Genomic DNA, 9843 nt, shown 5'->3' with positions numbered 1-9843 from the left:
CTCTTCCACTCTCTCTAAAAATCAAATATCCTTGGGTGAGGATTAAAAAAAAAAAAAAAAAGATGTTTTTCTGGAAAGCCTCTATAACACATTGGCACCCCACGCCCCCTGTCAGGGAGTCCTCAAAGGATCATATCATGATGTGGCATTTGCCTGGCCTGGCAGGGAGAGAGAACTCCACTCTCAGGCAAATTTGGGGGGGTAATATGACCCCATTTGACCCCACAGGCTGGCGAGGCCTGGGAAATGTCAGCTTATACTCATTCCTGCCCCTCCTGCCTCCGGTTCGCTCAGCAAAGCGCCTGCTGGGAGGGGAGGCTCTGCTTCCATTCCTGTGGCCGTGTCCCTTTAAGATGCACTCGGCTGCTGGAAGCGGCTTTGGAGCCCCGGCTCTCTCGTGACACCAGACCCTTTCCTGCTAATGGCTCCCACCGAGCGAGGCTGTTCCACATCCTTAAACACCTTGCACACAGCTCCGTCTCGCCGACCGCAGAGGGAGGCAGCTTAGCCGTCCCGGGAAACCAGGGACGAAGGAGAGGACACCTTCCCAAGGCCCAAAGCGAAAATTCCCAGAAGCCGAGGTTTGCACTCACCCCGGGGGCTGACACCAGGTTCCCTTTCTCTGCGGACGCCAGTGGTTCTGAACACGGGGGCCGAGGTGGCGCGGGCAGCAGCACCAGCAGGAGCCTGTCAGGAGCACAGGCCCTCGGGCCCCACCGCAGACCCGCTGCCTCCAAAGCTGGGTTTTACGGGCCCTCCTGTCACGCCGAAGCTGTTAAACCTGCTGCCTGGGCCTCTGCCCTCTCGGCTGGGAATGTGAAGCTCTGCACGGGTAGGAACGGTAGGAACGACTGAAGTTTGAGTCCCCCCCACCCCCCCGGCATGCATCTTGGTCCCCCCAAAGCCTTCCCCCCACAGGAGTGGACGCCAGGCACAAAGGAGACCAGGGAGCTGGAAAAAACCAAAGCTGGTGATTGTGCAGGTCTTAGCACCTCCAAGTGAATAAATGGGGAAACTGGCATTTCTGAGAGTAAGACAGTAATAAGCCAAAACATCAACACACACACACACACACACACACACACACACACACACACACACACACACACATCTAAGTGAATACTGAGGCCCCGTTCACTTGTCTGGGGAAAGCCAACTTAAGTGGTGATGGGGCGAAGCCTTCAATGACCAGCCTGCCACCGTGCTCCACAGGCCTGGCACTGCCACGTGGGCTGCGAGTCTAAGGTCCAGCAGGCCCCAGGCGCTGCCCCATCCCCCCCTGGGGAGGACAGTCTAGGCCAGTGGTCGGCAAACTCATGAGTCCACAGAGCCAAATATCAACAGCACAACGATGGAAATTTCTTTGGAGAGCCACAATGTTTAAACTTAAACTTCTTCTAACGCCACTTCTTCAACATAGACTCGCCCAGGCCGTGGTGTTTTGTGGAAGAGCCACACTCAAGGGGCCAAAGAGCCGCATGGGGCTCGCGAGCCGCAGTTTGCCGACCATGGGTCTAGGCGGATGCCTTCAGGGGTTTTCTCCGTTTACCCAGCCACCCAACAAATGCAGTCTGGCACTGCTGTGAGGCAGGCCCTCCCGGCCCCAGTGCGGAGAGGGGCAGAGCGCAGACTTCAGCTCAGGCCAGTGGAGGAAGTGCAGGACCTGTGGGGGGGGCGGGGGAGGTGAGGAGTCCTTGGAGGCTGGCTGGCCCCCCTTCCCCTGTGCAGCACCCTCTTCTTTAGCCAGGGCTCCTACTGTGCTCCCCAGTGTCCCTGGGCAGGTGACCCAGCCCAGGACACTTGTCCCCTCAAAGTGAGGAGGGTGGCCAACTGGCTGTCCCCCGGCTTTATTCTGATTATAAAAATGACAGAGCTTGTTGTGAAAAGTTAAGCCATTCAGAAAAGTAAAAATCACCACTGTTAATATTTCAGTGAGCAATATCTCCCTCTCTCCCCCCTCCACAAACACACACATAGATAAAGTCACAAATAAAATCTTTACTAGCCATGCTGTCTGTAGCCTGCTTTTTTCTTTTTTTTAAGGAGCTGTCTTTTAGGAGACATAGAACTGCTGATCACCGTGTGTGCACGGCCCTCCCTGCAGCCCAGGTGGGGACCAGGGTCCGGGGCTGGGCTGCATGGCAGCAGTAGGACAGTGGCATGTCCTGCTCAGCCACACGCTGTGGGTGACTGCCCAGGTCAGTAAGCAGCGCAGTCATCACATGCTCTTAAGTAAAAAATAAGCTGTTACAGAGTTAGCTTTGGGGAGTGTGTGGGGGAAGTGTGCAGTTGAGAAATTACTTGCCAAGCATGGAGGCAGTGAGTGCGTACACGTGCACTCCATACGTTGTAGGAGATCCTCTGTCTGGGGGGCTGAAATAGGACCTGGAGCAGAGGCCCCCAAATGGACCACTCAGGCAACATAGCGTTCTCCTGACTGGGAGGGACAGGGACTGCTGGTCTCACTGATGAGGAACATCATCTCTTGGGGTGTCTTCAAAGCATGAGACAGCCCCACCCTCCCCCTTATCCCCTCCATGGCCAGAGGGATCTGTCCATTCCTGTCACCTGTTACCCTGAAGGCTGCTGGGACTCTCGCTGGACAAATGAGAGCCTGCTGCCCGCTTGCAGGTGTCCAGCCCCACCCTCTTCAATTCCTTTGCGACCCTGGGTCAGAGCAATTTTTCTAATTGCTCCGATCAGACCTTGTCTCTCCTGTTTTGGGGCCTCCCCTGGGGACCAGTCCACATTCCTCAGCGGGGACCAATTCCGCAGGCTCATCTGCCCCCTCCGGCCTGTCCTGAGCCCTAGGCGGTCCCCTCATGGGCCCTGCTCCCTCCTACCTCCAGCCCTTTACCTCTGCACTTCCCTTTCGCCCGAAGTCTCCTCTTGTTCTCAACTCCTCCCCATTCTTCAAGGCTCCAACTTCACTTCTTGTGACTCCCAGACTGGACTGGGTCTCAGCTGGGGGCTCCCACTGCACCCCAACTCCCCAAATACTGCTTCTCTTCTTCTCCCGGGGTGTTAGAGCATTGGCCGTTGCCCTCGCTGACTGTGACCTCACCGAGGACCAGGGCTATGCCTGGGTCTCCGTGTCCTGGCCACCAAATGTTGATGGAGTATCTGACCACGAGAGTGCCCACAACCACTTTGGGAGGCAGGGACCTGGCATGATGTTCATTGTACGGATGAGACATGGAGGCTCAGAGAGGCCTGAGCTTGCAAAGATCACTCAGCTAGTTCGGAAGGAGCAGGGCCGCTGGGCTGGGTGCTGGGAACGTTGGGGACAGACGGCGCGTGGTCTCTGCTCACAGAGCGCGTGCAGTCATGCAGGCGGCGAGTCGCAGTGGGGCTCACGTGGGCGGCCTTGTGTCTGGCACGAACTGTTAAACCACGGCCGCCGCAGACACTCACGCTTCTGTCTTGAGGTTAGCAGGGTTACTGCCTCCCAGGTCACGAAAGGCTCACGGCCGCTCACTGAGAAGGCCTGAGGGTGCTGGGTGCGAGCAAGACTCCAACCATAGGTCTGTTTCTCAATCCTCCCAGGTTGAGATTTCTTTAAAAAAAAATTGTGTGTTTTTTTTAAAATTGATTTCAGAGAGGGAGAGATAGAAACATCAATGATGAGAGAGAATCGATCAGCTGCCTCCTGCACGCCCCACTCTGAGGCTCGAGCCTGAAACCTGGGCATGTGCCCTCGACTGGAATTGAATCTGAGACCCTTCAGTCCGCAGGCCGACGCTTTAGTCACTGAGTCAAACCAGCCAGGGCAGGTGGAGATTTCAAAGTCTGTTAGCAGAAGCTTTTCATATCCTTCCTGACTGCAGTGAAGGTCACCACTGAGGCTCATGGCTGTTCTCTGTCCCACGAAGGGTCCCCATGGGAGGCAGCAGGGACCAGTGAGCTCCCCCAGGATCTGACCATTGCGCAGCCTGGAGGCTCCTGGCAGAGACTGAGTACATGGGGCCAGGACAGGCTGCGGGATGCCTGCGGCCTGGGTGGGGACCCACAGGGACAGACATCTGGGCTGAACTGCATCCTGAACAGGGCTAGGCCTAGGGGCCATCAGGTCACTGAATCTTCTGTGGGAGGCAGAACCATGCTGTGATGACGCCAACACCCCATGTGTCACACCTGCAGGCCACAGGGACCCAGCCTCTGGCCCTCAGCCCTGCCTGGGGGGTGCCTCCTCTCCTGGGGGTTCTGTCTACCTTCTTGTCCTGTCCTCTCTGCAGCGACCAGAACAGGGGCCCATTCCCTGGGAATTTGTTCCCTCCCTCCCTCCTTCCTCTTCTGCCAACAGAGAACACGGGTCTTGGAGAGGGAAGAACAGGGAAATGAGGGCTTTCTAAAGGCTAACTTTATCCTAGAGATTCTGGTGGTGCCCTGCCCAGATGCAGAAATGGAATCCTTGCCTCGAAGCAACCGAGGGCTGAGCCCGTGGACTGAAGCCCCTAGCGGGACCGGCTCAGCGAGTGGGTCTCCGGGGACATCCCACTAGCCCGCCGCTCTGAACCCTGTGAGGCCACACGGAGGCCATGGCTGCTGCAGCATCTAGTGGATTCTACCCTGGCCTCCATGGAGGGCCCACAGGCCATTGTCCTCTGCCAAGGCAGGAGCCTGGGGTTTGGTGAACCCCAGGGCTGCTGCTTCGAGCTGGAGAGTCCGGGCTGGGACTCTGGGAGCCTCCCAAAGACAGGGCGGGCCTCTGAGCACCCCCAGCTGTGGGAGGAGCAGCAGCAGTTTCTTATGAAGACCAAGGGGACCTGGACCACAGCCCCCGCTTCCTCTTCTGGGGAAAAACCGCAGCTCAGCTGGGCTGCAGAATTCTGAAGCTTGCCCCAGGGGCCTACAGTGCTGAGCAGGGAGTCCCTGGGGCTCTGGATGGAAAACTGGGGGTGGGAGAGGAGGTTGGATTGTCCAGAGAAAGAGCACAGACTTGGATTCCTTATCTTGTCCAAACTGAGGACTTCTGAGAATGAAAAGGCACTGTTTTAACTATTACACCAGGACAGCAGATGTAAACCGGGGCTCTTCAGGGCAAACGGGGATGTAGGTTACCCTACTTACTACCGCTTCCTAGCTGTGTGGGTATGGGCAATTACATAACCTCTCTGAACTGGTTTTTTTTTTTGGGAAAAAAAAAAAAAAGAGGCCAATATCCTGTGCTTGCCTCCCAGGGCTATTGGGGCAGGGGGGAGAGGGGGGCAGGGAGAGAAAAAGAGTAAATTATGTGCAATTCCTGGGAACAGCCCTTGGCATGGAGTAGGCTCTCCGTGTTTCTCCTCTTCCCGTGAGGCAGTGGGTCCCCTGTCCCTAAGGGTAAAAGCAAGGACCTGTCAGCTCTCGAGAGTGAGTTCCTGTGGTGGGAGAAGGTGTATAGAGCTGGAGTCAAATTCCAGTCCTCCCAGGGAATTCCAGAGGGGGATGACGAGGGTGGGTCAGTGAACCGTCCTAGGCTGGAAGCCCCTGGTGGACTTGGCCCCTCCCCTCTTCCCAGGCGGTGACCTCTGCACCCACAGAGGGCCCTGGAGCGGCTTTGCGGTCACCATCTCTGTGGCTGCCAGAGACCCCAGTTTTGGTCAGGGCAAGTCAGTACGCTTCGGTCTTCCTGCGATCGCCCCGAGTGGGCGCAGCCACGTGATCTGTGTTCTCTGTGCCTGCAGGAATCCAAGAGCCTGTTCCAACCCAGCAATTTTGAAAAAGAGCTGGGTGCTGGGCTTGGCTCTGCCATCTGATCCTGGTCAAAGGTCTCCAGGCCTCGGATTCCTACCGGAGGGTGGGGATGAGCTGGCTCTGTCCTGGGGGATGGGATGAAAGATGTAGGTGACAGTGCTGGCTGCTCAAAGCCTCTACACTCCCATCACTTGGGGCTCCCACTGCACTGCCTTTACCCATCTTCCCCTTGCCTGGGAGCCCCTCGAGGCAGAGTGGACACTCCTGAGGGGATAGCAGTCTCCACTGTCCAGGCAGATGAGGTCCTTAATCCAGGAATGAGTGAGGTCCGAGCCGGGAAGTGACTCAACATCTGTGACGGGGCTGACCCTGACCCCTCGAAGCCAGCACTGCTGTCGGCGGAAGGCTCTGACCTCCTGCCAGATGTCCTCGGGCACTGCCAACTCTGGAAGGTGACCTCACACGGGGGACATTATCCCAGCAGCCTCATCTACTGGCGACTTTGCCCTCCATTTCCTTTCCTCACTCCAAGAAGGTTCTTCTGGCCACTGGCCAGGACTTGCTGGAAGGTTGGTTTCTCGAAAACTGTCAGCTGTGGGAGGCATCCTGAGGCAACAGTGCACAGCCCTCAGCGGACTCCCGTCCAGCCAGTCTCCTCCGTCAAATGGGTCAAACGCAGGTCCCGTGTGGCAGTCAGTAGGTGTGCAGCTCCAAGGGCGGTCCCTTAGAGTGGGTGCAGGGTCTACCCCAATCCTGAGTCTCCAGGCAGAGGCCACAGGCTCCCAGTCACTCTGGCCTTAACATCTTTGGTCCAGTCAGGACCTCCCCACCTCTATGCTCTTGACTCCGGTCAAGAAGTGGGACACTCAAGTTACCTACAGCTCAGGAACAAGATTTCTCCAAAAATGGGGTACTGGAGCTCCGATGAGAGGTGCCCAATTCCACTTTAAGACTTTCTGGCCAACCAGCCTATTCATGAAGGGTCTTATAAGGTAAGGCCCCCTAATACCGAAGGACTACGCCGACATTTAACGTATTCTCACCAGCAGAATGTCTGACCATTTTCTTGTTGTTCCCAGGTTTTGGGGTATTATTCAGTGCTAACAATTCCATGGGCAAAAGAAATGGCAACTTATTGTGCTACTTTATATTTTTTAACTAGGCAGATTGAGCATTTCCCAGATATTTGTGGGTCGTTTTTATTTCTTCTTCTGAGGAGAGCCTACTCACCCTTTTTTCTACTGGTCTGTCTTTTCTTAATGATTTAGAGGTGCTCTTTGTATATTGCAGATATTACTCCTTTGTCATATTTTTTTTCCCTATTTTCTCTGTCTTCTCATTTTGTTTACGTCTTCTACAGAAAGTTTCACAGTTTTACAACGTCCCATGCGTGTCTTTTCCTTCAGCTTCTGTGTTTCACGCGTGCTTCGAATTTCTCTCACTGAGATGATTCAGCTGCTGCCTCAGAGGTTCTCCGAATCAGCAGCCACAAGGCTTGCAGCGGCAGCAAATCATGCTTATTCAAAAGAAAATGTTTACTGTAAAAATAGAACTGTCACCCCAAGCATTTATTGAAACATTAATAGATACGGGTAAAAATTATACATGGCATAACAAAAGTAACAGCTTTATATTCACAGATGGTCAGATGCTGACAAACCAGAAACAAGATCTCTGTACATTGAGATTTGGTTGTTAGGAAAAGGCATACGTCGGCCTGAGGAAGAATCTATTCACAGGCTTTGGTGGAGCCATAATCCCCAGTTTTCTACTGATTCCTGCTGCCATCTGAGAACCACGTGCAGTTGATGCCGGCCCGGGGATGCTGGAGGATTTAGTCTTAGGAGATACCTTTCTGCATGTGGTGGATCTCCTAAAATATGACAAAGAAAATGGAAATGTTATATAAACCCCCCCAAAACAGTCTTTTTTTTCTCTTAACCTGAAAGAGCTACATAACCCATGGTTTTCTTTGGTCTTACGGGTCTCTCTGCCGGTAACCCCCCGGGTAAGGTCAGTTTCCTTTACAATTCAAGGAGGAAAGGACGCTGCTGTTCTTCAGACAAATTTATCTCCCTAAAATGTCAAGGACTGTTTCTGAATTCTGTGACTTGAGGCCAAATCATGTGCCTTCTCTCCACCTACACCTTTCATAGCTGATAATCAGGCCCCTCCCTTGGGACAACAGAGCCCAGATCCATTCTGATCATATAAGAAAAGTACGGGGACCTTGTTTTAAGGCCCCAAATGCTGGACAATACACTCTGGAATTGCCCGGTCCAGAGAAAGGTGGCTGGGTGCATGGAGATGGGGCAGAGCAGAGCAGAGCTGAGCCGAGCCTCTTCCTGCCCAGCCCCCGCCAGATGTGGTTCCCTGGGGAGGCCTGTGAGGGCTCGGGTCTGGCACGTCGCTGTCACCACCACGTCGCCAGCAGCTCGCTGGATCGCCTGCACTCCCAGATCTGTGTTCTTGTACCTCCCACTCGCTGCCTTTACAGTCAAGGAAGCAGCCCTGGCCACAGCCTATTACAAAGTCCTTCAAGCACCTCACTTCTCTGAAGATAATAGCGATTCTTTCCTCCTCCCTCCCACCCCCAATAAAATGTAAAATAAATAAATTAATTAAAAAAAAACCCACAGGGCCGTATGTTTACAAGGATAACAGCAGGCAGCATTCTCTATAGAAGCCTTTTTCTTACACAAGTATTTCCTGCCGCTTTGTTACCCGGCTGAATTCATGCCCACCACGAATTCCACAGCATCATCGGGGGCTGGCAAGTGGCCTCCCACCTCTGAATTCGGGGGCTGCCGGTCTGTGGTAATGACATTCTGGTGGGACTAGGTGAAGAGTGGTTTTGCAACATCTTCCACTCTTGCTCCAGGCAGTATGACCACAGAACTGGCAAAGATGTGCTAAGCCTGCGGAGCAGCAGCCTGAATTTCCCTATGCAGATTTCCTGCTGAGGTATTAAGTCCAGAGCAAAAACCGGCTGTTTCTGTTCATTTACAGAATGAATCTGCCAACAGCAGCTTCCATCTCGCCCAGCCCATCCATTTTACTCCCACTTAGGGAGCCGGGAACAAAATTCGTTCCTTGTGTGTTCTTCTCAAGTGGTAAAGTTCCGGTAGGGTGGCGAGTTAAGGACCCTGGCAAAGAGCCATGTTTATTCTGCCATTGTGCAGAGACCTTCAACCAGGTGAGCAGTCGAAACGGAGGGAATCTTTCAGAGAGGCTCTGGGGAAATGAGGAGAATGAAGCACAGACACAAAGAGGCTGTGACAAAGGTAAAAGAAAGTAACAAATCGTACTGGTTTTTGGCTCTAGGGATCAAAGAATCCCATCATAGACACACAGGCTAATTAAAAACCAGCATCAAAACTGGGACTGGCTTTGAACTGACTGAGCTTTCCTACTTCTTATTATATATAACTTTTTTTTATTATTGTTTATATTTTACAGAGAGGAAGAGAGAGGGATAGAGAGTTAGAAACATCGATCAGCTGCCTCTTGCACATTCCCTACTGGGGATGTGCCCGCAACCAAGGTACATGCCCTTGATGGGAATTGAACCTGGGACCCTTGAGTCCACAGGCCGACGCTCTATCCACTGAGCCAAATCAGTCAGGGCTTTCCTACTTCTGATTAGATTAGGTTGTAGGCCACAGGGCAAAGTGCTTCACTCTTACAGACCAAAGTTGTGAAAACAGAATAAGGAAGCCAATGGCAATGATCACTTAAAATATGGTTTGCTTTGTTCTAACAAGTAAAAATGAAATCACAACCATTCCTAAGGTCTTCCCAGGTACTCCATGTAGAAATGAAAATGCTCTGGGCCCTAGCTGGTTTGGTGCATTGGATAGAGCGTCGGCCTGAGAACCGAAAGGTCCTGAGTTCGATTCTGGTCAAGGGCACGTACCTCAGTTGCAGACTCCTCTCGGGCCCAGGCCCTGGTCAGGGCTCGTGCAGGAGGCAACCAATTGATGTGTTTCTCTCACATCAATATTTCTTTCTGTCTTTCCCTCTCTATTCCACTCTCTCTAAAAAAAAAAAAAAAAAAAAAAAAAAAAAAAAAAAAAAAAAATCAATGGAAAAATAGCCTCGGGTTAGGATTGAAAAAAAATAAAAAAAAAGCTCTGGGCAAGTGTGGGCGAGCCACTGTCCAGTCCT

The 9843-nt window shown here is 53.1% G+C and overlaps 1 protein-coding gene across 3 annotated transcripts in view; it reads right to left on the bottom strand.

Moving 5' to 3' along the window:
* Positions 1–7223: 7223 nt before the first annotated feature.
* LOC307114380 (recQ-like DNA helicase BLM) overlaps positions 7224–9843 on the bottom strand; it is a 79924-nt gene continuing 77304 nt past the window's right edge. For all 3 annotated transcript variants that reach the window (XM_079800974.1, XM_079800973.1, XM_079800975.1), the window contains one exon: positions 7224–7549. In XM_079800974.1, the coding sequence (XP_079657100.1) occupies positions 7372–7549 (178 nt within the window). In that variant the 3' untranslated portion in view covers positions 7224–7371. The remainder of the gene's footprint in view (positions 7550–9843) is intronic.

The sequence above is a fragment of the Cnephaeus nilssonii genome (assembly GCF_951640355.1).
Source record: "Cnephaeus nilssonii genome assembly, contig: SUPER_18_unloc_1, whole genome shotgun sequence".
NCBI classification, from domain to species: Eukaryota; Metazoa; Chordata; class Mammalia; order Chiroptera; family Vespertilionidae; genus Cnephaeus; species Cnephaeus nilssonii.
This window is presented reverse-complemented; position numbering and strand designations above follow the sequence as displayed.